Source organism: Alternaria novae-zelandiae (assembly GCF_023758075.1).
Source record: "Alternaria novae-zelandiae strain BMP 2774 chromosome Unknown scaffold_2, whole genome shotgun sequence".
NCBI classification, from domain to species: domain Eukaryota; kingdom Fungi; phylum Ascomycota; class Dothideomycetes; order Pleosporales; family Pleosporaceae; genus Alternaria; species Alternaria novae-zelandiae.
Window position 1 is genome coordinate 2,467,848 of NW_026056962.1, and position 26,522 is coordinate 2,494,369.

At 53.2% G+C, this 26,522-nt stretch overlaps 7 protein-coding genes across 7 annotated transcripts; 6 read left to right on the forward strand and 1 right to left on the reverse strand.

The window, feature by feature from the left end:
* Positions 1-911: 911 nt before the first annotated feature.
* Positions 912-2,143, forward strand: J4E88_001846 (uncharacterized protein; the record flags this gene model as incomplete). Its single annotated transcript, XM_049395514.1, has 2 exons — positions 912-1,214; positions 1,286-2,143. 2 exons carry the CDS (start codon positions 912-914, stop codon positions 2,141-2,143), a joined length of 1,161 nt encoding a protein of 386 aa, XP_049259378.1.
* A 1,955-nt stretch (positions 2,144-4,098) lies between these two features.
* J4E88_001847 (uncharacterized protein) lies at positions 4,099-5,173 on the forward strand (the record flags this gene model as incomplete). Its single annotated transcript, XM_049395515.1, has 2 exons — positions 4,099-4,110; positions 4,172-5,173. 2 exons carry the CDS (start codon positions 4,099-4,101, stop codon positions 5,171-5,173), a joined length of 1,014 nt encoding a protein of 337 aa, XP_049259379.1.
* Positions 5,174-9,165: 3,992 nt separating this feature from the next.
* On the forward strand, positions 9,166-9,636 carry J4E88_001848 (uncharacterized protein; the record flags this gene model as incomplete). Its single annotated transcript, XM_049395516.1, has 1 exon — positions 9,166-9,636. The coding sequence occupies one exon, from the start codon at positions 9,166-9,168 to the stop codon at positions 9,634-9,636; it is 471 nt and encodes a 156-aa protein (XP_049259380.1).
* Positions 9,637-9,906: 270 nt separating this feature from the next.
* J4E88_001849 (uncharacterized protein) lies at positions 9,907-10,898 on the reverse strand (the record flags this gene model as incomplete). Its single annotated transcript, XM_049395517.1, has 2 exons — positions 9,907-10,695; positions 10,749-10,898. 2 exons carry the CDS (start codon positions 10,896-10,898, stop codon positions 9,907-9,909), a joined length of 939 nt encoding a protein of 312 aa, XP_049259381.1.
* A 627-nt stretch (positions 10,899-11,525) lies between these two features.
* On the forward strand, positions 11,526-12,734 carry J4E88_001850 (uncharacterized protein; the record flags this gene model as incomplete). The annotated part of the gene is made up of 1 exon (XM_049395518.1): positions 11,526-12,734. One exon carries the CDS (start codon positions 11,526-11,528, stop codon positions 12,732-12,734), a length of 1,209 nt encoding a protein of 402 aa, XP_049259382.1.
* A 455-nt stretch (positions 12,735-13,189) lies between these two features.
* Positions 13,190-17,054, forward strand: J4E88_001851 (uncharacterized protein; the record flags this gene model as incomplete). Its single annotated transcript, XM_049395519.1, has 5 exons — positions 13,190-13,193; positions 13,281-13,443; positions 13,497-14,529; positions 14,610-14,744; positions 15,537-17,054. The coding sequence occupies 5 exons, from the start codon at positions 13,190-13,192 to the stop codon at positions 17,052-17,054; spliced, it is 2,853 nt and encodes a 950-aa protein (XP_049259383.1).
* A 6,813-nt stretch (positions 17,055-23,867) lies between these two features.
* Positions 23,868-25,230, forward strand: J4E88_001852 (uncharacterized protein; the record flags this gene model as incomplete). Its single annotated transcript, XM_049395520.1, has 2 exons — positions 23,868-24,456; positions 24,509-25,230. 2 exons carry the CDS (start codon positions 23,868-23,870, stop codon positions 25,228-25,230), a joined length of 1,311 nt encoding a protein of 436 aa, XP_049259384.1.
* Positions 25,231-26,522: the final 1,292 nt, after the last annotated feature.

Below are 26,522 nucleotides of genomic sequence, written 5' to 3' on the forward strand. Positions count from 1 at the left end.
GTATCTCTATCCGTTCGTGTATGTCTTTGCTGCGCATTTCATGTAGAATAAGCATTGCTCGGCGAAAACTTGTACTGGGGACGGGATGGATGTAACTGGGTGTGGTTTCGAGGCGCGAATGCTCTTTACTTTCTCCGTCATCGTCGAAGTGCATACATTGTAGGATATCATGAATGGTGTTTTCTGTCTTTGTTGTTCTTCATTTCGGAAATGTGTTGTCATGGTGATGTGAGCACAAGGGATTGAAAGGATGTTCAGTGAAGGTGAGATGAGATGGCTATCGCATACCGCAATCGTTCTCTTCTTATCTCGGTCTATTGGATATGAAGGTGCGTTATCGATCTCTCCGCCGATACACGGCGCGACAAACGCACGTCTTGACAACAAACAGATATTCTCGATACATTGGCAGAGATGTGAAGATGTTTAGGGAAGGTGAGATAGGATAGCTCCCACGCGCGCTATCGTCCTCTTCGCGTCCCCCAGTCGACAGAGAGCGGCGCGACAAACGCACGTCTTAACAACAACAAACGGATATCTTCACTCTCACTACTCACTACTCCCCGTCGCACAAAAGGCCCGAGCTCGCCACGCGCTCTCTCACCTCCAGCTTTTCTTCACCTCGTTTCCCTTCCCTCACCCACACACCTTTACCTTTACTTCAAAATCACTCGAGACTCACGCGATCGCAACCGCAATCGCAATGGATCAACCAGCCTCAGGCAACCACCACGACCCTCACGCGATGGCATCGCAAGCTGACGCCAAGCCGACCGCTTCGACCGGCTACCCGGTCGCGTATTTCCTTTGCGATGGTGTCACTGAGAAGATGCTCAAAGCGAGTCCCATCCATACTCACCACTTACAAGCCCCACGCTAACTCCAACCTCCCACTCCAACAGACCTCTCTCATGCTGTCCCGCGTGCCCAAGCTCCGCAAAGCACGCATAGCAGGATACCGACGTTCCGTGCGCTCTGGCGACGGACCCAACACGCTCGCATTCGATGCAGTAAACTTTGGTGAGTGGAGCGGCGAAGAAGTCGTTAAAGGCGTTGTTTTTCAAGCGTTCAATTTGGAGGAGGAGCGTCGTGTGATTGAGTATGCGGGAGGTTCCGGCGAGGTGAAGCAGGTGGTTATGAAGGTGGCTTGTCCGAGTGTGCTGGGCCTGGCGGGGAAGATGGAGACGGTGTTGGGAAGGATCTTTGTTCCTGAGGTACGTCGACTCTTTCTTTTTACGTTGAGGAAGTGGTGGAGATTGGCGGGTAAGTTTGCTGATGTGCATAGGGCGATGGTGATACTCTTGTTGGGAGTGAGAGCAGCGATCGCAGTACGACAGCTCAGCATGGAGATCGCAACGAGGACTTCATCGACGAGTTCAGCGACGAGGACTTCTCCGAGACCAGCTCGCAGGCCACCGTCGAGGGTCACCCGACCCCACGTATCTCACCTTCGATCTCGACTCTCAACGACGCGGATGTTCCGCACAGGTCTCTCGATGACCTTCCGCTTTCTGCCATCAACGAGCACCCAGCGGACTCGATGATCGAAACTACGGATTGGGCGGCCACAAGACAAGTTGAGGCCACGAACTTCAACCAGATCGAGGAGCCTGAGGAGATTCAAGACGTCGAGGAAACCGAGATCGACGAGTCCGACGAGTCCGAGGAAGATGACCAGGAGACTGAAGGCGCTCAAGAGACGGAGGAAACCGAGGTTACCGAAGACAAGACCGATACTATCTCCATGAGCTCAACCAGATCTCTAAGACCATCAGACTTCCAGAGGTTCCTTGGAGCAGAATCCGCACGTGCAGTACCCTCATCGCCTTGGCAGCCAACCGTCCCCTGGGAGAAGAGGACTGCGCTTGCACCTGTCCGCAACGAGATCGTACGCACCCCTAGCCAGTTCAGCGGCACTGAGACCAGGAGACGCAAGACTAGTGACAGCATCAAGTCGCTCGTCGATCACTTCGAGAACTTGTCGCCGATGAGCACTCCTACCAAGGACAAGTTCGGCAAGGACGGCTCTTTCAAGGACGGTTCCATCAAGGACAACTCTTTCAAGGACGGTTCGGTCAAAGAGGGGTCTGTCAATGACGGCTCTATCGAGGACTCTTCCAAGAACACCGACAAAAGCGCCTAAGTGACGCGAAAACTTCGTGCACTGAACAGAAAGACTTTACAGAAGCACGCATCGGCACTGCTACGTTCGTTGAACCAAAAGTTTCTTTGGAGGGACAGGAGTGGCTATATACGGATTCTGGATGTGTAGGAGGATTGGTATACGAGAGACTTTGTGTGTCTACTCAGTGAGAAGGGTTTCGGGGGTTTACTTGTATCTCTCTCACAGTACCACGTGTACATTTGCTTCATTGCTTGCTTACATGCTTGCTCATATGCTTGCTTCTACGGTTGCTTGTTGGCCTTCGGCTCATGAGATACTGAAGTATGACTCATGGTGGAGGACAATGTACTTGCTTGCTCTCATACACTGCTTCTTCTGAACCCTTCACGTGATGGTTGAGTTGGTCAACGCCCCACCTGGCCCGCCTTTTGGAATCTTTGATGTCTCTGGTACGTCCTTAATCCACCTTTACGAATTATTACACGTCCAAAGCGATGATTGGGTCCAAGTTCCTCTCCACGATCGCTACCAGCAAGAGTCGCCCACACACCGAGACAGATTACATTGGCACGAGAATCACACAGTAGGCCAGCGTGCTACTTGACATGACAACTATTGGGGCTGTCAGAAATGCAGGTGGCAATCCAAGCCATCTTGAAGTTTAACTCAGCGACCCTTACAACGAACGCGCACTCCACAAGACCAAACAAAAGCTTGGTTCTCGCTTCTATTACCGCCATAAGTTGATTAAGCTTCGTGGCTTGAAAAGCCCAGGGATCAGGATGATCTGCCGCCGCGCGTCCGTCCTTCGTGGTTGTTGCATCACTTTGACTGCCTTGGGGCTTTCGCATGATCGTTGCGAGGAATCTTGCAGCCGGAGAAAGCCTGTGAGCATAGTGCATGAACAATGAGCGGCACATACAGTATAGCAGTGCGAAAAATTTCATGAGCAGCGGTTATGGACAAACTCGAGCGATGCCAGTGTCGTGAAACGCTGAAGTTAACGAGAACTCCGCACTCAACACCGCACCGGCCTTCCAGAGTCGTGATATTCTGGTACACGATAAGGAATAAGCTAAGAATGTACTTTCTATACCGTAATGGCATGCCATAGAGCTGGGCCGTCCCGTCGGGGGTCGTCTGCCCGGCCCGGAAGTGGAGCGTTATGAGCCATAATGTGCACCCTGCCCGAAGCAGAGTAACATCGATATCGATTCTTACATCAGTATTCATAGTACATCTGCAGTCGTCGTTGCCTCGCTGCTGACCTCAGCAGGTGCGGAGTGATGGGGTATACCTTCTCTCTTCCTGAGCAACAGCAGCTGCAACCACACACTTTCCATCTCATCCCATCACAAGTTCATCCTCAACTCATCAATTCTGCAAGCAAACCACATCAATGCTACTGGCCCGCTTTGAAGACACGCCTAGATCTGAGGTTCGCCTCGATCACTGCTGCGGAAAACATTGACAGCCACTGACACCGCTTGCGTCGTGGCTACTCGACACAGGTGAGTAGCTCTTTGAACCCACAACCGCTTTCTCCAGGCTTGCTAACGGCATTGCCTCCAGGAATTGTGTAGGCGGGCATCACTGGAGACAACTCCAGTCTGAGTCTTCACTTACGCACTCGTCGCCAACAAAGTTTCATCACATCACCTGCGCACCAAACAATCATGGTGTTGCCTGATGAGCTCCTTTCTCTTCTCGGGTGGAACAATTCAGATGCATCATTTTGCAATGGTCTCTACCACATCACTCTTGAAGAAAAGCTCTTGAATCTCCGCCGGATTGCATACGCGTGCTACTTCCAGGAGCTTCGGAACAACCAGCCCGTTACCCAACCACTCCAAAGAGCATACGGGCTCTTGGCACAGGACGCTTTCTCAGTCAACAATCGTGCGACTGCTTTGGCAGCTATTGTAAACAGTGCTTGGCCTCCGGGCTCATGGACTCCTCTTGCTCCCAATCGGATGTATCTCCATGTAAGTTTACATGGTCGAGTCTGTGACATCCAACTGAAAGAAAGCTGATTGAAGATACCAGACACCGAATGGATGCCCCAAGCAGAACATCACCCAACGTGCATTCATCCGGGTGAACCAGGCCAAGAAACCTGTCTCAACAGTGACATTGATCGGGCAACATGGCCAAGAAGAGTTTGACCTCCGCGACCCCTCACAGCTATACAAGCTCTTCGACGCGGTGGTAGACAGCGAATTCATCTTCGCGCTGAAGGAGCAACTTCGCCTCCAAGATGCTCTCCAGCAGACAGTGGAACCTCCACCACAGTCGACAGCCCATGCTCATCCGGGTTTGCCTTCCATCTGGAATAACCAAGTTCAGCCTCCCGCCCACGCACTCGTCGGCAAGAATAGCCAAGTTCGACCTCACGCCCGCGTACTCGCTATCAAGAATGGACCAAAGGAAGTGTCAAAAAAGCCCTCCCGAAGGAGATTGATGGAGCAAACCTCATTCAAGACACACCCATGTCGCATGCGCTACCAGCTCCTCTCTTACTCCGCAATCCCCTTCCACCTCATCACCTGGCCACGAAGCGAATCCGTGGTCCCACCTTCAGACCTCGCGGAAAGTTCCGCCCTGCCAGATTTCATCACCGTGGACGGCGAAGCAGGCTGCGAGTACGACGAGATGCTGCTCTTCTACCTGATGGGACTAGCGATGGAGCGCCTCACACTCGAAGGCTTCGCTGAATTAGCCCATGAGGTGTGCGACCTCCGAATCCGTTTGTCGCGGAGTAGACGCGGAGTTGATCCGCCTTTTGGTCCCACGTCAGGACGACTTCTCGCAGTGGAGCCACACGGGCTGGATGATAAGATACATGTCATTTGTCGGGGAGACGTCGAGAAGGATAAGATCAGGATGTGGGTGGTGAATGAAGACCAGGGCCAACAGAGCTGCATCATTCGCATTGAGAAGCGTTCCGAGAATGCATCGCGGACGCTTTCGAGTCTGGGGAAGAGGGAGGTGTCGTCGTCGCCGAGGGTGTACTGCGATATTGCGTCTAAGAAAGTGAAGGTGGAATGATGCGGAAGGGGTTGTAAGTGGCAACGTTCCTTCTTGTCGGATTCTGTAGACAGTAGTAGGTACAATAAGACCCTTCTTCTCGATTATATTTACAATTACTGACAATATTCCAGCTATTTGCGCAGATTCTGTATCCCATTCCTTATCGCCAATGACAGTCGCAACGTTGCGAACCGTCTTTTCCAGTATGCTCAAGTCATTAAAATCGTAAACGCCATGTTCGCCAATCCATCCAAACAACAACTTGTAACCCTATCTTTATTCCTCTGAGTTCCTCGCATAGTACCTTGGTCGGGGTGTCGTCCTCCTCGACCTCCGCTCTTCACCCATATCTTCACTCTGCCTCTCTATCCGCAGCATCTCGCGCACCTTGCCATCGAACGTAACAATGATGTGGTACGGCACCTGCGGCGATGCCAGCCCGGACGACGAACGGGAGAAGTATCCGCTGCCTGCCGATGACGCAGGCGACAAAGGTGTGATGGGTGTATTAGGCGACGAGTCTCGTGACGACGATGCAGACGATGTTTGGGTATCGATCGTCGTAGTCTGCGCGTGCGAATCCATTTTTAGGTTTTTTTCGAGGGTCTGGTATGTCGATCGTATCGTGCTTTTGGTGGTAGTGGTTGCGGGTACGGTACGATGCGGTAGGGCCGAAAGTTTAAGAATAGACAGCAGCAGTAGTAGTGTACCGACTCTGTGCTGAATACGAGATGGGAAAGCTACACCAACAAGAATATTGATGCTCGTGTCCTGGCTAAGAATATATTCGTGTGTGCTCGGATGCGGGTGGCAGGTGGTAGATGCCTTTCGTTCCGTAACGCTTTGTTTACGGGTTTGGAGAGGGCCAAGAACAGGTTGGTTGTCGGGGTGGCTGGCCGATGTACTGCTATGTGGGCAGGTTCTAGATGGCTTTTGAAGGTGGATCAGGGAAGATGTTGCGTAGACCCCTGGAAGCGCGTTAGGGATGATGCTTGTTGAGGGCTTTTTGTTGCTCGGCCGGCGTCCCGCTGCGGGATGACAGGATGTGGAGGTGGTACGTACGAGAAAACCTGCAAGTGCTACGGACGACTTCTCTTTCCCTATTAATCCGTGATGTGCGTGAACGAGAAGATGTAATGCCCCGTCGATAGTTGCGCAAATATATTGTATAGTGACAAGAATATCTGAATCGATATATAGAGCTTGATAATAGTAATAACAAAAGCCCACCAAAAACTCAACAGCTCACCCACATTCCATGGTGAAACCCTCCTCCTATTTATCGAAAAGAACCCACATGGGCTGAGTCCGACGGTCGAGCGCTCGAAAAACACCGCGTCAGCGCCCATCCATCATCATCTCGGAGGCCCACTTGTGGGACGCGTTGCGGTCAGGCATCCGAGGCCGGCCGCCGGCCTGCTGTGCTGCGCCTCGGCTCTAACAGATCGCCATAGCGTGCCTTGAAGAAAAACGTGAGGTGGCTGCACGTGTGTTACTATGTTTAGGTTGTGAGTTGTTCCATTGTTCGAGAAGGAAAAGTCAGGCGCGCAATGGTGTGTTCATCTTTGCTGTGTGGGAGAGTAAGGGCAGGGCGAAGGACGTTGGCTGTGCACCGTTAGGAGAAGCGACGGGGGTGTTTGGAAGGAATTATTGCCACTTTGGGCTGTGCGAGGGTGCGAAGCGAGGGCAGAGTCAAGGGAGATGAGCCCCCTGTACATCAGGACAACGGAACTTGTTTGAAACGTTCTTTCTTGCTCGCGAGATGAAGGCGAATTTCGAAGATCGCACTTTGGAGAGATGAGGGTGAATTCTTCGATGGGAATTCGGCAGATGCTATTCGGTCCTACCCCCACAATCTAATGTCAAGATGTTCACCTGCAATGTCAATCCTGTTCCACCCTCACGAACGGTTTTTCTTTGAGAACTTTCGCACTACATGAGGTGCGTCTTACAGTACTGTACAGCTCGTACACTCTTTGCGGGCACATCATGATGGCATTTGAATTGCGTCTTGGCTGCTGCGTGCGCCACCTCCCTTACATACCCCGAGTATGAAGGTCCGTCGACCAGTCGCATCCTTACCCCAATATCGTCATGATAATCCATCGCTCCGCCATCGCAACACTTCACTCGCCAGAATATCCATCTCACGATCTCTCACAGCCTTGTGCCGATCTCCTCGTATCTACACCGTGTATCGCTTGCACCATGGCTAAGGCTGCCCTGCATCCAACCCCGCCATTCACATCACCCAGCGCTCACTTCAGCCGCGGATACGGGCTCCCGGATGACACCAACACTACAAGTACTATGCCATGCGAGGCAACCTTAACTGGACATCATCGCCCGCCAAGTTGGCAGCATGCGGGGCGCTCGAGGCTTAGGTTGACCGGTTACCCGTCTTGTTTCCGATCCGCGGTTTGACTTCTGTAGCTTCTCGTGGGATGGACTTGATTGGGAGGTACAGTCGATGACGTGGGATTATGGTATTTTACCATGGTACCACGTGCATTGGGCGAAGTTACTTGATGGCAGTGTTGATAAGTATGAAAAGGTGGGTGTTTCCTTAATTTCGAGGTTCTTGTTGTGTTTCATTGCGTTCAAGCGTTGCGCATCTTCACTTTATCACCCACGGAAAGAATTTGCGCAATATTTACAAACGGCGCATTATCGAGCATTACGAGCTATTTGGCACGAGAAAGCGAACATGGACAATCAAAAGAAACAAGAGCGGCAGGAGAGGTCTCAACGGCAACAACGTAAGCGATGAACACCCTCTTCATCAACACCATCCTTAACTTCATGTTAGCGAGGTACTCGATGAGCGATATACCCGAAGACCCAAACCAGCGCAGTGCATCGTTCATGCCATCATCGCGGAAGCGTGCAGACTCGCATCAACCACGGACAACTCTACACCACACACCTCGATCACCCGATGATGAGCAACTGTCTCAACAAGCCGTCATTTCAGCATATCTGAGATCGTCGTATTCTGACGACGACACGGGGCGTCCGAGGAGGTTCTCATCAGCTGAGCCCTACTATTCGCCATCACCAGCACACCACAATCCGCAGAGCGAGATCTCAAGAATAAGCGGCAACTTCAACGCGCCAACGGCCATGGAGCTAGAGCGACACAAATCCCACAAGAGGAGTTCGCGGGGGTTGGGGAAGCTCAAGAACGCCGTCAGGGGTCTAGTCAGGGCATGAGGTTTGTTGGTTGGGGCTCAGTACCTGCTTTTCGTCCTACCGCCCATCTCCTACTCTGTCACGTTACACGCATTGTCCACTGTGTGGACCCAAGATACCCCATCATTTCGTATATGCCAATTATTGTTTCATCATGTCCTGTGATCTGCATGCTCAGCTTTCCGGTCTTTGCTGTGCGACACGGCACGGCTGATGGTGATGAATGACATCATTGGACCCATCCATTTCGCAACGCCACACATCCTTCGCTTCGCTTGCGCCTCGCTTTGCCCCGTGTCCGCCTCCCCGATAACGTTCATCGCCAACATCATCATCTTTCCAGATCATCGCGTGTCATTAAACAGCCCTGGAGTCCAAGACTGAGTCTCCCAGCTGTGGAATGTATTAGCCAGTTTGTCATAGAAACCAAGCACTATACGCACTCCTGTCTTTGAGGCGTGGTCTTCTGATGAGCCACACATCATTTCCTCATCCGGACTGCGATAGCCAAAGCGTGGCTGGGCACGATGGCGCTGCAATGACGTCGTAGTATGACTTACAGGATTGAGTATGGGTCTGTGTCATGTACATCATGTGCATGGTATGAGTAGGCAGCTGTTTAAATATCCCAGCCATCGACCGCAGCAGCAGGACACGCGCAACCAATAACACTTCCATCATCAAAGGACGCTAGTAGTCACACCACATTTCAAGTCATACAAAAGATCTCAGATCTTGTTTTCTAGTCTCTATACTACTACTACCACTGCTGCTACTGCTACCGCTACTACGAGATCGAGTCATTCCCAAACGAGAAAATGGACCACTACCCCGAAGTCAGCGTCAACGAACGCGAAACCCCCTCTTCGATGCTCTCCTCGCGCCACGACTCCGCCTCGTCCATCGCCAAAGCCGCCGCCGCTGGTCAAAGACCCTCTGGAGCCTCCACTACAGACGACTCCGCAGCGCGCAACTCCTCATACACGTCCTTCCCGAGTCCATCAACGCACTCGCACTCGTCAAACCACTCCTCAACCCACCGCAGCGACTCGAGCTCATCGTCCAACTCCAACCTCCAGCGCATCGAAGCGGAGTACGCGCGGTATACAGATGCGCCGCCGCCGTACAGCGAGAAGGCGTATGAGGGCAAGAGCGACGACGAGAGGAATAACATGCGTATGACGGATTATGCGAAGGAGATCTCGAGGATGATGGGACGGCAGTTGGTTAGGGGGTTGAAGATTGATGAGAGGGAGAAGGGGAGGAAGGGGGATAACAAGGCGAGGTGAAGGTGGGGTTTGTGATGTACGATGTGTATTATGTGTTGGAACGATGGTCGGCCTTGGCCTGGTGTTGGGTTTATTTGTATTATTACCACGATTTCTGGATCATTAGCACAGCGGTGGCGTTTGGTGATGATCTTGCGGCGCCATGAATGTGCAAGAGGCCTTCGGCGTTGATACCACTAGTTCAAATTGGAGTTATCAACTTGTTACTTGGCCAGCTTCTGCTGTATTAATTTCGAACCATATGACAGACCGCTTGCTAGCGATGTTAGTTCATGCAGACCGTTTCCGCTTAAGTCCTCTCTTGTTCATGTCGGCTGCTCGTACATTCCTCATCGCTTCAACCAAAGGCGTTTCAACGACGGTGTCAACGTCCAAGTGCATCAATTCCAGTTGCGGCGGCATCTTGATGCTTCTCCCATCACTCCAACATACACCTCTGATGAACTTTTCAGACTCCTCGACTTGCTCCTCTCTGGTGTCGCCAAGTAGTCCGCACACAGTTTGCCACATGTAATCTACGCCGTAATCCTGTGGGCAAATGCGATGAAGCACGCGTACAGTCTGTATCTTGGGAAAGAGCTTTCCTAACCGCGTTGCAATCGAGACAACATGCCGCCATTGCTCCTCGCCGGAAGTTTTTGTCGCAAATAGGTCGTACTGGTCTCGGAATTTCCCGATTCCTGTGTCGTGAAGGATAGCCACCTTCTTAACGAGATGTGCATATGTTCGCGACAGGGGCAAGATATGTGAGCCTGCTACGTTGAACTGCGTCCGGTATTGGTATAAAACGGGGCAGAGTTGAAGGGGCTGCGCGTAGAGTGTTTCGGCGAATTCCCAATGCACTTGGCGGCATGTTTCCATGATACCAAGATTACGTGATCGGGGACTGCCCGGGATATAATACTTCAAAGCGCCGAGCCTGTCGTTCCAGCCGTCGCCGTTTGTCGACAGATTGGTGCAGATGTAATTGTAGATCATGTCTCTCAACTCTCGCGGTAGATCGAGGAACCCGACGCCGTTGTCACCTGCCATCCTCTCCCAGGTTTTGGGTATAGGCCGCTGCCTCTGGTTAGATCGAATCGACTTTGGATTTTGGCCAGGGGTATACGCACAGGCTTTCGGTACGCCAGAGCAAACGTGTACTCGGGTGCGTCTGCTTTGGTTGGAATATGCGAATCCATACTGATGGGATGGCATTGGTCTGACCCGGTGTCAACAAAGTCCTGAAATGTGATCAAACTGACCGACTTGCCTGTGAACATGGTGTCTTAATTTTGCTTCGCGGTCGCCGGCTGTTCAGTGCTTGCTATAAACTTCCGAGTCAGCAGGAGCCTAAATAAGTCCACTTCTATAGGCCACGAGCAGTTCAGTAAAGGAATCTAGATTGTAAGACAAGAACTGAAGGCGAAACAATCGCTGGCTACTGAGCAACTTAGACACAACATACCAATCCTCAGTCAGCACGGAATCACCGACGTGCCCTATCTCACACCACCTAGGTACCTGTGCACCTACCCGTGGGCCGGAAGCTTTTCCACCGGCTGCCGATAGTTCTATGGCTATGATATATTCAGCAGCACTTTGCAATCATAGAGTTAGTCGTGGGCCGCATTTGAGGGATCGAATTTTGTGCTGAGAGTACCACGCCGCATACATGCATACCTAGGTAGTAGCGCGGGGGGCGAGGCTGGGTGCTGACTCAGCGGCGCTGGGGAACGCTAACTCCAGCGCTGCGTCCATCTAGTACTATGACGCAGGCGGGCAGCATCTTCGCGTCCAAACATGGGTTCACGTTATTTTCTCGCTAGTTATCTCTCGATAATGTTGATAGCTTCCATCAATGCTAACGACACGGCAACACTCACCCGAATTGACGACAGCTAGCTGACATGACAAGTCGCGATGGCCCAACCACGCGCAGCACGCAACGCAACAAAACCTTCCACCCAGCACGCGAACCCGTGAGACACGGCACCGGCCTACGCCTCGAAGACGATCGCGTCACCGGCCCGGTACCTTTCCTCAACCCCACGCGAGCCCACTATCGTCACGACGACCGTCCCGATGTTCGCTACAAGTGGACTTCGCGCAATGATCGCAAAGGACGACATGCCGTAGACATCGAACACAGCCAGACTGCCATCTCAACGAAACACGATACCCCACGCCCGACTTCCTCGTTCCGCAGCGTCACACGCAACATCTGGCGGATGTTCACATACTTCCCCGTATGGGATGTTTCCTTCGATGTTGCCTTTGTCTTCACATTGGGCAGCGTGGTATGGTTATTCAATGCCTTTTTCGTCTTCCTGCCGTTGGTACGACCAGATTCGGAATTCACAAACGAGGAATTGTATGGTGGGGGCATAACGGCGTTTGTTGGAGTGTGCATCTTCGAATTCGGGTCATTCCTGCTCGTAGCAGAAGCTGTGAATGAGGGCCGATCGGGGTGCTTCGGATGGGCGGTGGAGCAGATCCTATCGCATGAAGAAGAGGGAGATGTACGCATAGAGCTGCGGCCGTCAAAGTCGCATTGCACGCACCATCACAACAAACGGCATACTGTCAGGACTCGACAAATCGCCGAACCAAAGCCCGATTTGGAGGCGCAAGAGCGTTCCTGGGTCTGGTGGCCGTCAAACGAAGAATTGCGGACCCACTACATTCATAATCTCGGGTTCATAGCGTCCATGTCCCAGCTGCTCGGCGCAACAATCTTCTGGGTCGCGGGCCTGACCGCACTGCCCGGCATATTCGATCAGATGTCGCAAACTCTTACCATAATCCTCTACTGGACAACTCAAGTCGTTGGCGGGATAGGTTTCATCATTTCCGGAGCCCTCTTCATGATCGAGACTCAGTCCAAATGGTGGAAACCTGCTCCTCGAACGCTGGGATGGTGGGTCGGGGCCTGGAACCTCATAGGTGGTATAGGCTTCACGCTGTGTCCGGCTTTCGGCTACGATACCCGGAGCTGGGCGCAATATCAGGCGTCACTCAGTACCTTCTGGGGTAGTTGGGCTTTCATGATCGGAAGTACGCTTCAGTGGTATGAGAGTTTGGAGAAATATCCTGTGCAAGTTGAGAGTGACAGGTAGCACAATGTTGGCCGACTTCAGACGTTTTTGTTCCCATGCTAATGTAAGTAGCCGGCCATCGGGAGCAAGAAGAAAAGCCGAGATCGCACCAATTTTCGCGTCCTCTTGGTTCGCAATACCAGTCGTTTGCACCGCTTTCCCTCTACCTTCCGATGTAAGCTTGGAATATTCCGAGTTGCTCCTTACGTGAAGAACGGGAATGGAAAGCCCTGGGGTGTTAGCGTCTCCCACGCGGCAGCGGCAACTCTTCAAACAGGAACTCATCTTGACTAAATGACGTGCCCATCACATCTCGTAACCCCATCACAGGGCTGGTCAAGACGCCTCACGTGAACGACGTTACTCAAACGCAGACCAATTCGGCTTTTCTGTCCCCTCCTTGCTCCCACTACGCCTGAACGCTAAACCTGAAACTCTTCGTTACCCGAATCCACTCCTGCCCTTCGGCGGACGTCATGAGTGACAGTTCCACACAAAAAGAAGCCCTGGAGCTTTATAGGAGTGAAGAGCTACCGAGCATTTACAACAGCTACAACACAAGTCCAGGCTCCAACATGCTAGACACACCCAGCACCCTCAGACGTAGCAAGGAAAGACAGTTGAGTGTCGTCGACTGGCACGGCAACGACGATGCGGCAAACCCCAGGAATTTCCTCTCGTGGAAGAAGGACATGAATATCGGTTGCATATTCATCATGTGTTTTGTATCGTGAGTATCTTGCTTCATTCATACTGTAATCACAACCCGCTAACTTTCAGTAGACCATTCACGTCCTCCGTCGTCGCGCCAGCAATGCCAGACATCATAAGAGACTTCGCATCAACCGATGCCTACCTCTCTGCCTTCGTCCTGAGTATCTACGTCCTAGGCTACGCGTTCGGTCCCCTTCTCATAAGTCCCCTTTCGGAGCAATACGGCCGACTGCCTTTGTACCACGGATGTAACGTGCTCTTCACGGTAAGCACCTTCGCATGCGGACGATCCAACTCTCTCGGCACCTTGGCTGTCTTCCGCTTCCTCGCCGGCGTGGGCGGTAGTAGCGTATTCGCCCTCGCGCCATCCAGCATCGGTGATCTCTGGGTGAAAGAGAAACGCGGGGGGGTCATGGCCTTGATAGGATTGGCGTACAATCTCGGTCCAGCGATTAGTCCTACTGCGGGTAGCTACCTCAACGCTGCGAGAGGGTGGCGGTGGATATTCTATCTTACTGCTATTTTGGGCGGGGTGAGTACGGCGCTCAGCATGGTATGTTTGTCGGAGACGTATGAACCGGTTCTACTCCGTCGAAAAGCTGCACAGTTGCGGAAACACACTGGAAATAAGGATTTGAGGGCCAAGTCTGATTTGGACGCTGGGACGAGCAAGTTGGTAGCTTTTCGCACGGCGATGGTCATGCCGCTACGTATGCTTTTCCTGTCTCGACCGATCTTCTTTACCTCGCTGCTCACGGCTATCGGATACGGATCCCTATATATCTTGTACACGACCATCCCGACAACATTCGTCGAGACTTACGGATGGGCGCCCAAAAACCTGGGCCTTGCTTATCTCGGTACGGCTGTCGGTAACCTCATTGGTATGCTTGGAGGCGCTGCAATTAGCGACGGCCTCGTCAAGCGGAAGGCACTCAAGGGCGACACGAGACCGGAGAACAGATTGCTACCCATGATATTTTGGTGGCCACTTGTGAGTATTGGGTTATTCATCTATGCTTGGACGGCTCAGTATGGTGTGCACTGGATTGCGCCATTGATCGGAACAGCGGTGTTTGGTGCTGGGTCTATGAGCGCTATTGTAAGTTCATCCTCCTCAACTCATGTATCTTCTTGAGTCGGTTCTCAACACTTGGTATACGACCGCTAACTCTCATCTAGTTCTTCACAGGCACATACATCCTAGACGCCTACCCGCTCCACTCCGCATCTGGCATGGCCGCCTGCTCAGTCATGCGCTCACTCGTCGGCGGTCTTGCGCCTCTCTTCTCGCACAAGATGTATCAAAAGCTCGATGTGGGGTGGTCCTTTTCGTTGCTTGCGTTCATCGCTCTTGCTTTCGCGCCGGTGCCGTGGGTGTTTTATACGTTCGGGGAGAAGTGGCGTGCTGGTGAGCGTTATGGAGGGAGGGGCGATACGGGTGGGTTGGAGCGAGAACAGGTGGGATCAAGGGTCGTGATGGTGGAGGTAGATGGGAAGGCGCTTGCGTGATCAGTCATGGATGTCGTTGAGTTGGATGAGATGGGGTTTGCTTTTGTGCAAGGTCGCGGTTGCCTGATAGGGCTTAGCCACCATGATGCCTTACCTTGCTATGCTCTCACTTCTAGCCTTGGAGCACTTCACTCCGACTCGTCATTGTCCTCTCCCTGCGAGCGTATCATTCTTGCGATTTCTCTCACTCGTTCATTTCCCAACGCATGCCCCATACTCCACTCGAATGGGTATTGTACTTCTTGCGGCAATCGCGAGTGACCCTCGCTTGGTCGCAGTACCATGGAATGTGGTCGTTGTTGCCCATATCGCCAGGTCCAGCGCTGCCCCCATGAGTCAACTTCTCGATGTATCATTCCCTCACACATTCATCATCATAACAAGTTCGTCTAATCACATTCCGTTACCATCACATGTTTACTGCAACACATCCGTACCCGTTCACTTTTATCAGCAACGCAACGCTTATATTGGGGTCACTTTCACTATCGCCAGTCACCCAGAGTACGCACGCGATATTGCGTCCGTTTGCGCACCGTCACTTGCACCCGAAAAGCCTACTTATCATAGAAACGTTCATCACCCGGCACATCACAGATACTACACCGCTCCCCACCTCCCGCCTCGCCAATGATCGGCCAACGAAGAAGCGCACACGCCGAGCCAGCGAATATGGCACTTCCCGCTAGAAGTACGAACATGTACAATAGACGCTACATAAGCACCGTCCGTAGCTCGGATAAGAAGACATTCAACTTGAAGCCCGAAACCACCCGTCCGTACCGATCCGGCGATCCATCCGTCACAAGTGCTCCAGAAATTCCAGGCACAATGAAGATTATCGTCGGACCAGTGTCAAATCAACAAACCTGGCATATTCCCAAAGCACGTCTAATACGACATTCAAGCATGTTCGACGGAATAATCGCCGCAGACAGAAAGATTTCCGAAGTCCATCTCCCAACCATCACTCCCAAAGCCTTTGCCGATTTCGTTCCATATACGATCTCGAGCGTATACAGTCCGAACACAGTTGTTACCGGTTACCGTAGTCTACGAGCACACACTGATGCCTGCCTCCTCGGGGCTAAGCTCGAAGCGAGTGATTACTGGGAAGCCGCTATGCGGGAATTGTACTGGCTTGTCGATCCACTTGCCCGGTCGACAAGATCCGACGCGAAACAATCTCTCATCCGAGCGAGTGATATTGCGTATATCTGCGCTAACACCACCGCCGAGAGCCTACGTCGTATCGCGATCATCGGTCCTGTCGCGAGAAGACCGTCTGTTGGCTCCCCGCCTCCTCCAAGACAAGACCGCCACAGTCAGGCTTCCGCCGGGATGGAACTACTCCAAAGACTCTTTTTCGACGCCCTAGCCTCTCATTGGTCTCAGCGAGATGTCCACTATATCGGCGCACAGGATTCACCCCGTGGCGGCGGTTTCAACAGGAACGATGTACCGGGCGATAGCACCACGTGGGGAGAGCTATGCGAGACGTACCCTGACTTCAAAACCCATATGAGCAACACCGGAGACATGCAAAGTCGTTACCGGGGCAGTATACTGAGCGATGTCAACACATACCTCGGCCTTCCAGTTAAGCCCGACCCCCAAGATGAAGACAAAAGTGAGGGTAACAGCAGCCGCAGCAGTGCCACGGCGGTCCAGACGGAGGATGTTGATGACCTCGTGGAAGAAGAGACGCAACGGCCAAAACTCACGCTCAAACTGAGGGGTCTTCTGAGGCGGACCAGCAGTAGGGTGTTCGGAGAGGAGGGGTTGAGGGATGTCAGGGAAGAACACCAAGACCGTCTTAGGTCTGGGGAGAGCGCGGATGAAGAGGACTCCATTGACGACGCCGCTGAAGAAACTGCGACCCACGAGACTACGGAGGGCGTGGACGCGGCCAGAGATGAATCAACCCAATCCGATGAGACTACAGAGGGCATAGACGAGGCTGGAGATGAAACATCCCCTGGAGAGGAGACTACGGAGGACATGGACGCGGCCAACGACGAAGCATCCCAAACCGATGTGACTATAGGGGGTCTGGACAACGGGTTCGAGGAGGAGTTCCTAACCGGCTTTAGTGGGTCGTTAGAACGTTCGTGATGGGGGTGGTGAACAATGTTGTGCTCGGGATCTTGGGCGCACTCTTTGACTTATGAGCTGCCCACGTACTCGTTTGGTTTCAAGCATGCACGATCATTCCGGCCATGTCTTTCGGGTGTGCTTGTGCGAAGAGCGTTCCTGGATATCAAGTAGTGCGAATGATATCATGTTGTCGCTTGGATGTTGCCAACTCTTTCGTATGTGCACGACATACGATGGAAATATCAACTACCCTGTAGTCTACATTGCCGTTCAAGCCGAAGTTAGCAAACTATTGAATTCATGTATGCTCCTGGGTTGATAACATTCAAGATGTCATGTGGGTGGGTGTTCGATTTGTTTTGGTCGTCGTATACAACTGCTTGCTGTTATGGCTTGTGTATGAGGTATACAACACCCAATTTTACTTGCGCTTCCCTCGATTCCTGGGCTCATCAGGGAGAGGACTCTATCATTACAAAATATTAACGCAATTAGGTAGTAATACCGTGGATCCGTATCATGACCTTCCGGCGATGAAACATCAGCGCCCGCGAGGCTGTCACCAGCGTCAACACGTCGGTTTGCCTTGTAGATGCCTGACTCCCCTTACGATCAGGCCTTCTGAGATCCTTGGGTTGAATCCTTCGGCTTGTGCAATGTGATCAACACCTAACACATGCATCCAGCAGCGGTAAATAGTAAAAGCCACGCCGTAAACACACATCTACCACGAGCGTCTACGGACATCATTCCGACTTGAACCACCCCTCCGTCAAGGTTGAGTCAACCCACCATCAACAACCCCCTAAGACCACCGTCTCAGAACCACAAGAAAGATGGTGGTTGCTAAAGTGGTCGCCAGGCACCCTCGCCGCACCCACGCATCTGCCACCAGCGCCTACTTCCAGACCACCCACCTGCCCAAACCGCCTCCCTCCGCATCCGCATCAGCAAGGCGGCCAGGCTAGGCCAGACCACGAAACCCGCTCACCCACCTTACTTTACGTACCCCAACCCACATACGCGCGCCTCTATTCATGGCATATTCGCAATCGAGTGGCCCAAGTCATCCGAAAGCGCATCACGCAAGCGCTGGTGTCGCCCCCAAAGGATGAGGCGAGAGCGACGTGGACCTTTTCTTAGGCCTAACCCCCGCCCGCGAGCGCCGCGCAACCGCATCGATGACCTGCAGTAGTTTGCTACCCGTGCCGCTCGCTCCCTGGATCAGTCGAACGAACGAACTGAACGAACAAAAATAAAGGTCAAGGCTGGATGGACGGTGGATTGGAAATATGGAAGTTAGTGGTGATGAGTCAATGTGTTGATCAGCTCCCGGGCGTAACGCGCATGCGCACGCGTTGTTGGCGGCGCAATCTACTTCGTCAGCGACAACGCGGTGCATCTTCGTTTTGTTTCTCCGCTGAATACGCAACGCAACGCAGCGTAAGGCAGTCTATCAGGTCTCACGATGCAAGCAAGGACCGACTCCATGTCGTCAGCTGATAGTATGCAGCCGGAGATGCGTTGCGGCTGTAAGATGTAGCAGCTTGTTTCTGCACTGCCGACACTGCGAGAACATTTTGTAAAAAGGTGAGGCTTGTTTCATCTTATGTTTTGCGCTGTTGGCCCACGGGTAGGTGGAGCAGCGACGAGGAAGCAGGCGAGTGAGTTGGTGAGGCGGTGGAGACACGGCATTTGGCAGACCCATCTGTGCGAGGCGGCAGACGAGGATCCCGTGGCTATGTATACATGACATGGTATAGTCGCCCAGCTTCCTGAAGCGCGAGGGTTGTCCTTGTGTGTGAGCTGGGTATGAGGCTGTCAATGCATGGTGGATGGCGAAACATGTGAGTAACGGTGGGCTGGCGCGGGTATTGGGCTTGATGGAGCTGGCAAGGCTAAGAGCCAAGAGTAGATGATGCTCGTGGTATTGTGTGAAGATGCCCATCAGGTGATTACTGACATACGGAAGGCGAAACATTGAAGGTTGTAAGATTTGTGCTGACGAGGCTGTCGTTGCTTCGTGATGTGGCAAATGGTGTGAGTAGCTCACATGACTTATCGCATTCAGAGACAATGTCACTGAGAGACAGCATTGTTCTCATGCGACTGCATCATGTTCGTGATGGCAATGTTCACATACACGTGACTGGAGATGCCTCACTCAGACGAAGTGCTGCGTACGCCAAGTGGAAAACCCGACTGCGCGCGGATTCTCGGGCTTTGCGACGAACATGCTCAACGTCTTTGACCACTTCACCATGCATACGGCGTACGGCGTCTCGACGCCGGAGTTCTGCCCTGTAGTCGGACCTTGCTGTGGAAGAAACTTCGCAGATTACTCGCGGCCGCTGTGATCTGCGGGACCCTCAGAGGCTCAGATCGAATCACCCCATAACCACGACTAAGCTCAACGCGAGCGGCTGTACTCGTCCAGAAAAGCCATGGAACAACACAACAGAACCGCAGAAGGTCCGACGTCCCTGCCGATCCAATCTCCTCTCGGCTGCCAGAGTGTAGAGTTTGGTTCGGTGGATAGTTACCGCCGACTAGAGGGCTGCTAGAGCTGAGTGTTTCATCATCCATCTCGATTACTCGCAACGCACGCGTGCGACCAGTAGAGGTTCTTGTAAGCGACGCGTTAGAGTTCACGCTTCGCCAACGAGCCGGGCCCCAGACGGAGACTCCAGTTTCCTTTCAATGAACCATGGTGGAGCACACGGGTGGCTTGAATTCAAAGCTTTGGATGAAGCCGCTTGACGAAGTTTCCGGTGCGTCGTTATTGCTGCATATACTGTTGGGACTGACATGTGAAGGGGGTGTGTGGGCGGGTGATCTAAAGACGCGAGACATGTGGAATAAACTCCGGTTGCTGAGGCACCAGCCGGGAACAATATTTTGATGAGTTGTGATGATGTTGGTCGATATGTGAAGAACGTTTCCAGAATGACGAGCCTGACCCCGAATCTTCGTTGAAGTGGGCTCCTACGTCGTTGCTACCTGCGTATGCATGTGCTCGCTGATCGGACCCTGGGAAAGCGGTTTCTTCGGAAGCACGATGAGAGATCTGACCTCAGCGTGCTGTATCAGAATAAAGTGATGAACAGGGTCTTGCATCACCGACCGCCGATGATGACGTCTGGGCAGGCATCAGCAACCTTGGAATGAAGCCGCGCAAGCTAACCCGAGAAGATCATCAGCTAACAGAGACGGCCTCCGTAAACCTTACAGAACAACATAGGATAGACAGATATCCACTTCGTAGCCAAACTTGTTATGTCAGAACAGAACGCCGCCAGGGCGAAGTTCCCGCAATGCATAATGATATAACGACATGGCGCTGCAAGACTTGCGGAGTCTGGTCCTTCCTTAGTAACCACGAAACGTTTGCTGCCTGCGCCGGCCTGGAGATCGACGAGGAAAGCTTCGGACCGACTCAGAGCGGTGTATACTATATTTTGCCATGCGTTTTGCTCGGCCAATCGAAATGTACACAGCCGCAAAGCATGTCTTTGCCAGCATTCTTAATTGCCACAGCCTACCAATTTCGGCGGGACCAAACAAGATCTGAGTAGGCACGAGGAAAACAAGGCTGGTGTGCTGTCATTCGTTGGCCACACGAAAGTTTTCAGGTGGCCACAAAGTCTGGATCTGACTGGGCCTGCAATAGTGGGTGGTTGATCTGGTAGTATCGTCACTGGCGTCGCCTGATGTTGCCCCCAGCCGCAGACGCCACGTCGCAGGATCTGTAAGCCATCGAGACACTTGTGGTGGGCACCACATGTCGATTGGATGTTCCCTTGATCACACTGCCGCCGTTAGAGTTTGAGGGCGCAGGAGGTTGAGATGGCGGGGCATTTCAGTTTTGGCGGGTGTCTTATCGATGACTATCGATAACGGGCTTATCCTGAAATTCGCGCTGGTCAGCATTTGGCGGTGAAAGCACTGGAGGCTGCGACTCTCGACCACCTCCACTGAAACGCTCGAGCTTTGTGGAGAACGCCTGTCCGGCAAGGAAAGCATGCACGATTCTGAATCAGCGGGATCGAAAACGCGCATAGAGCAGCCTACGGCGGGTCGGACGGATCAAAGCAGACAGCACGATGCTTGGAAACGACGGCATGTTGACGGATGGAGGTTGTTGAGGGTTGCACTATTGCAAACTGCATGTTACTATGCAGCGCGCTCACAATTCACCAAGACACAAAATGTGCGCTCTATGAAAGAGATTGCTAGCGCCTTGACAAATTGCCATGCGCATCGAACGGCTCAGCTCTCACCCGCGGCCATGCCCTTGGGAACGGCTCCTTCATCTCGAATACCAACAAAGTTTTCAGCCATGATATTGACCCGCAAAGGAACAATTTCGCTCAGGACATGATCTTCGGTCCCTTACACTCACAGACTCCCGCTCGTAAGTTTAGCCTACGGGAAGCGGACTTGGCTTGACTCTGTGCTTCTGCACGGATGACGCCGAAGAGCAGAAAAAGAATTGGAAGCTGCAGGTGCTTGCACGGCTATCTCGCTTGCGCTGGGGTCAGCATCGCAATCTGGCGCACATCCCAGCTCCTACGACTCATATGCGGACAAGTCGAGTCGGTTATCCCTTCAACGGGCATGGATACGGGATGAGATACGAACCGGTAGAATACTCTGCTTCCTCGATCTGGAAGCCTTGGAAGACGTTCTATCGTTTCTACTCGTTGGGAGCTGCTACGACCGGCAAACCATAGATGAACAAAAGTTCGCCCCAACATATTGCGCAATAAGCCACGACAGCAACAGCTGAGCGAATGGCCGGTGTGGGTGGAACAGCAAGACATCGTTAGGCGGTGACTGCCAGGTCACAAGGCCATGACTGGATTGCAACAACACGTAGGTCTAGCAGGGCGCGAATGATGATTGGCACAAAAACACAAAATAATCTCCGCATTAATTGGCCAGGCGGAGCAGTCTCGAAAATTCTGGTGGACGGTAGCGTGCCACTGGCGGGCCCAGCTCGTCCAGACAAAATTGCCCACGGAGCCGAGCGACAGGGAGGCCAGCTCGCTGCTCATGGCGAACGGTTCGGTTAGTCATCGTCAAGAAGCAATATATTGGGCAGGCCAATGGCAGGTGGCTACGCAAACAGGGCGAAGTCCGGCGCAACAAGGTTGGCGGTCGTGGGATCGACTGGGCCCGATCGGGCATCAAGTGCCATGTGTCATCGCCAACGCTCTTTGGCGGTCCCCAAAGCTGGAAGCAGCTCGCCCTTGCGCATCGCAGCAACGGCCACGGCCACGGGCTTCAGATTGAAGGACAAAGAACGATGATCAGAAGCGCCGGAAAAGAAAAACAGGTCCACCAACACGAAACCCGAAACGTGACCGCGGGTTGCTGACAGGCACTGTGCCGTCCTCTAGACACAGCACCGGGTTCAGGCAGACGGGACGAAAGGTCGACTGGCGGCATGACAGTCAGAGATGCAGAGCAGTGCCGCAGCGTTGCGAGATCGTCGTTTGGGCGGGCTGCATTCGTCATGGGCCTCGGAGCCAGCGAAGAGTCGAAGACTATCGAACGCCGCCCGTGCGCTCGCGGCTTTTCGAGACGTCGTAAGCCTGGACAGGCTTTGCAGAGGAGGCTAAGCAGCACTAGGCAAGGAACTGCATAGCTGCATCTGCTTGGGGCGAGGCGCGGGCGTTTTGGAGCCTTGGTGGGCCGTCTAATCGGCCGGTGACAAGATGCTGCGATCGGGGGGCCGCGCGAGAGCAGAGGCTGGGGGAGGCAGCGAATCAGACGCGGCGCCCGTATTGCGCCCTGGACAAGTGTCCTCTCTGCGAGCTGACGAGCGCGTGTGGAGCGAGCAGCGAGGGCAGCAGTGAATGGACACGAGTGGCCGGGCAGGCTTCGCGCCACACACACAGCGCGCGGGTCCGCTTGCACCATGGTGCACATCGCGCGCTGCATGGCTCCCTCTGGTGCCTCGAGGCTGCTGCACTTGTCGCGGCGAGAGCAGGCCTGTGTGTCACCCTCGCTGCGCTGACAGGCGTCTGATTCGCCCCAAGTCACAGCCGCCCGGTGAGCAGCGGAGTCGCAGGCGGCATGATTCAGGTGAATCAAGGACACGCCCCGGCCGCTCGGTAGCTGCATGACTGTCTTTGTTGGACACGGCCTAGCGTCCAACTGGGTAAAGACGGCTCACACCACTGCAGCCCCCGGCCGCTTTCACTCTCGCCTCCCTGCGCGCGTTGAGACGAGCCATGGAGCCAGGGTGGGTTGCGCGAGTGGAACCACACGTTAGCGTCTGAATGTGCGTGCCGGAGGCCATGGCACACATCGCTGATGGCCTGCACTCGCTCTGTAGCCCCATCCTTCTTCGTCATAGCGCCGCTCCTTCCCTATATTTACGAAAAACCGGGGCCTCCAGGCCAGCCAATAGCCACCTGGGCCCTCCCAGGAAGCCTCTCTTTATCACTGCTGCCCAGCCGTCCTCATACACATACATCATATCCCGCCTCACCCTCTACCACCACCACAACAACCACCACTACCTCCTCACACTACTCTACCCTCCTCCCAACACATTCCTTCGTCAACTACAACAGCCTCTTCAGTCTTTGACAAGCACTCCTCACCCGACTGCTTGCTACTCACTCTCCCGTCGCAACCTCCAAGTCACCTGACTTGCCGGATCCGGTTACTCTCTAATACCTTCTCTTTCTGACTCTTCCATCCGGGACTGTTTGCTGTTTCCACACGGACCAGGTCAATCTCCATCTTCCGGATCATCTAACATCGTCCTTGAGGCCTTCATTGGACCTACGAGGACTTCTTACCCTTCCCACTCACAATATGTACCCGACGCCCCCTGCTTCCCCAACCCAAAATGGATTCTGCGCGCCGGAAGACCGCCTAGGTCAACTTCTTGCTGGACGACTTCAATTGACCGGCATTCTTGGTGTAGGAGCTTACGGCGTGGTGTACACAGCCGTGGACATCCAGACCAACGTCCCATATGCCGTAAAGGCACTCAACAAGGTTGGTCTCGAGCCTCGCCAGAGGAAGTTCCAACAAAGAGAAATCCAGCTCCACCACCAGGCCAGCGCTCATCCCAACGTTGTGTCTCTAGTCAAGATCATGGACGCCCCTGACTGCACATACGTTGTCATTGAATACTGCCCAGAAGGTGACCTGTTCTCCAACATCACCGAGCAGGGCAAGTACGTTGGTAACGATGCCATGGCCAAGCGCGCTTTCCTCCAGGTTTTGGATGCCGTGGAATACTGCCACTCTATTGGAATCTACCACCGGGACTTGAAGCCAGAAAACGTTCTCGTCACTGACCAAGGAATGACCTGCAAACTGGCCGACTTTGGACTTGCCACTACCGACGCTGTCACCTCCGACTTTGGATGCGGCTCGACTTTCTACATGTCTCCAGGTACGTTCGAAATGATCTGACTCATCTGAAGTCACGTGCTAACTTTTTGTAGAATGTCAGACATCAGCACCCAAGGCCTACTCATGCTACGCCTCAGCGCCCAACGATGTCTGGAGTCTGGGAGTCATGCTTGTCAACCTCACTTGTGGACGCAACCCATGGAAGCGAGCATCCTTCGAGGACAGCACCTTCCGTGCGTTCATGAAGGACCCCAAGTTCCTGAGGACCATTCTTCCCGTTTCCACAGAGCTCGACGCCATCCTCAGGCGCATGTTCGAGTTCAACCCCGCCAACAGGGCGACCATTCCTGAGATTCGTGAGATGATCCTCCGATGCTCAGCCTTCACCCAAACCAAGTCAGCTGTCTCAACGCCTCTGTCTTCTCCTCCCTTCAGCCCCGTAGACTACAGCCGGGATGCTGCGTACAATGCCTACTACCAGGCTCCCGCAGTCCCCCAGTTTGCTGCTCTTCCTGGCTCAGCCTACGCACCATCACCCTTCCAGCACTCCACCTCATCTGGAAGCTCAAACTCGGACAACGACTCGGTCTTCTCCGCTTGTTCATCAGCCTCATCCGCATCCTCAACATCTTCGTACCAACACGTTTCCTCTTCTCAGGTCCCCAAGTTTTCTTCCCGAGTACCGCAGCCTCAACAACAATACGTTTCCCAGCCACCTGCCAATACGTGGTTCCAGCCATTCATCCAGGCGGCCAACCTGGTCAAGCATGTGTCCTTCCAGCCATCGATGATGGCTCCGGTTCATGTCTACTAAGCCACCCTTTTTCTGGACCTTTGGACCCTTTCTATTACGATATGCTTCTTCACGATGTGTTTATACAATTTTCGAAAAAGTCACGATGACACGAACAGCGATTGATTTCTCGTTCGGTGTTGGTGCGGTTTGTTTTCTTTGGCGTTTCAAAACTAGACCAGTTCGGACGATACTCCGGTCTTGGACTTTAGAACTATCTGGTTACTACGTTTAACTCGGCGCCTTGATGGCACGGCGTTTGATTCTGGCGTGGCTATCTCAACGGTTTTCTGCCACGTATAGTAGGAGTGGGGTCAATAGGCATTTTCCCGGAGTTGTTCTTGTTGGGCATTGGATCGGTAGAGATTCATTGCCATCACGTTCGTTCGAATTTCCCATCATCAAGAGATACCAGAGCACTAGCTCAACAATGTAAGGTAGCAGGTCCCAAAAAGAAGGACACAAATCTTTGCCATGAGCAAACTCAAACAAATGCAAAAACATATCATACGGTCGCTGCGACGAGAGTCGTACAGCAGACTAAACAAGCCACATCTTCGCACCTCATCACTTGACTGAATACGCTCTATTGACACTGCCCTTAGTCCATGCCTCTGTCCACGATGCTCCCACCGAATGTGCGCATCGACCACACCAACGTTGTTGACCCACTCACACAACGCATCAATCTGCAGCCACCCTGCCGCAGTTCTGCACCCAGCCCAAAACATGCATACACTTGCGCGAGCAATCCATCTCGCAACCAACCACCTGCTTAGCCACTCCACCTAGGCCCCACGGCCTGGGCATCATCCATATGCACCCGCAAAGTCTCCATCGCGATGGTCGCTGTAAGCCCACCGCCACCAGCAAATCACAGGTTCCACCAAGACCGATGTGTGCATGGCCATCTGCGTGCTGAGCGTGCAAGTGTGCAGTAGCTTGTCTTGACTCGACGGGGACTATCACGCCGGGATTGCGCCCTGCCTCCACAACCTAACTGTTAAAAGGCTAAGCCGATGTGTAAGATTGCTAGGCGCACTTCCAAGGGGAATTATGGATGGAGAAGAGCGGATACCGGATGCAGGTCGTGGCCGGTTGATGACCTGAATGCAGGATCGAGACTCATCTCTGCGCTTTCTGTCATTCCCTTAGCGCAGATCTTTGTTGGGAGACAGGCGGCCGCCTAAACGGATTCCTCAGGCCACGCGATGTACTCTAGATGGAGGTAGGCGAGGCGAAGGCTATGCTAAGCTACTCGTGGCTGAGATGGTGTAGTGTTGTTATTGACATGTTGTTGGACCTGCACGGCA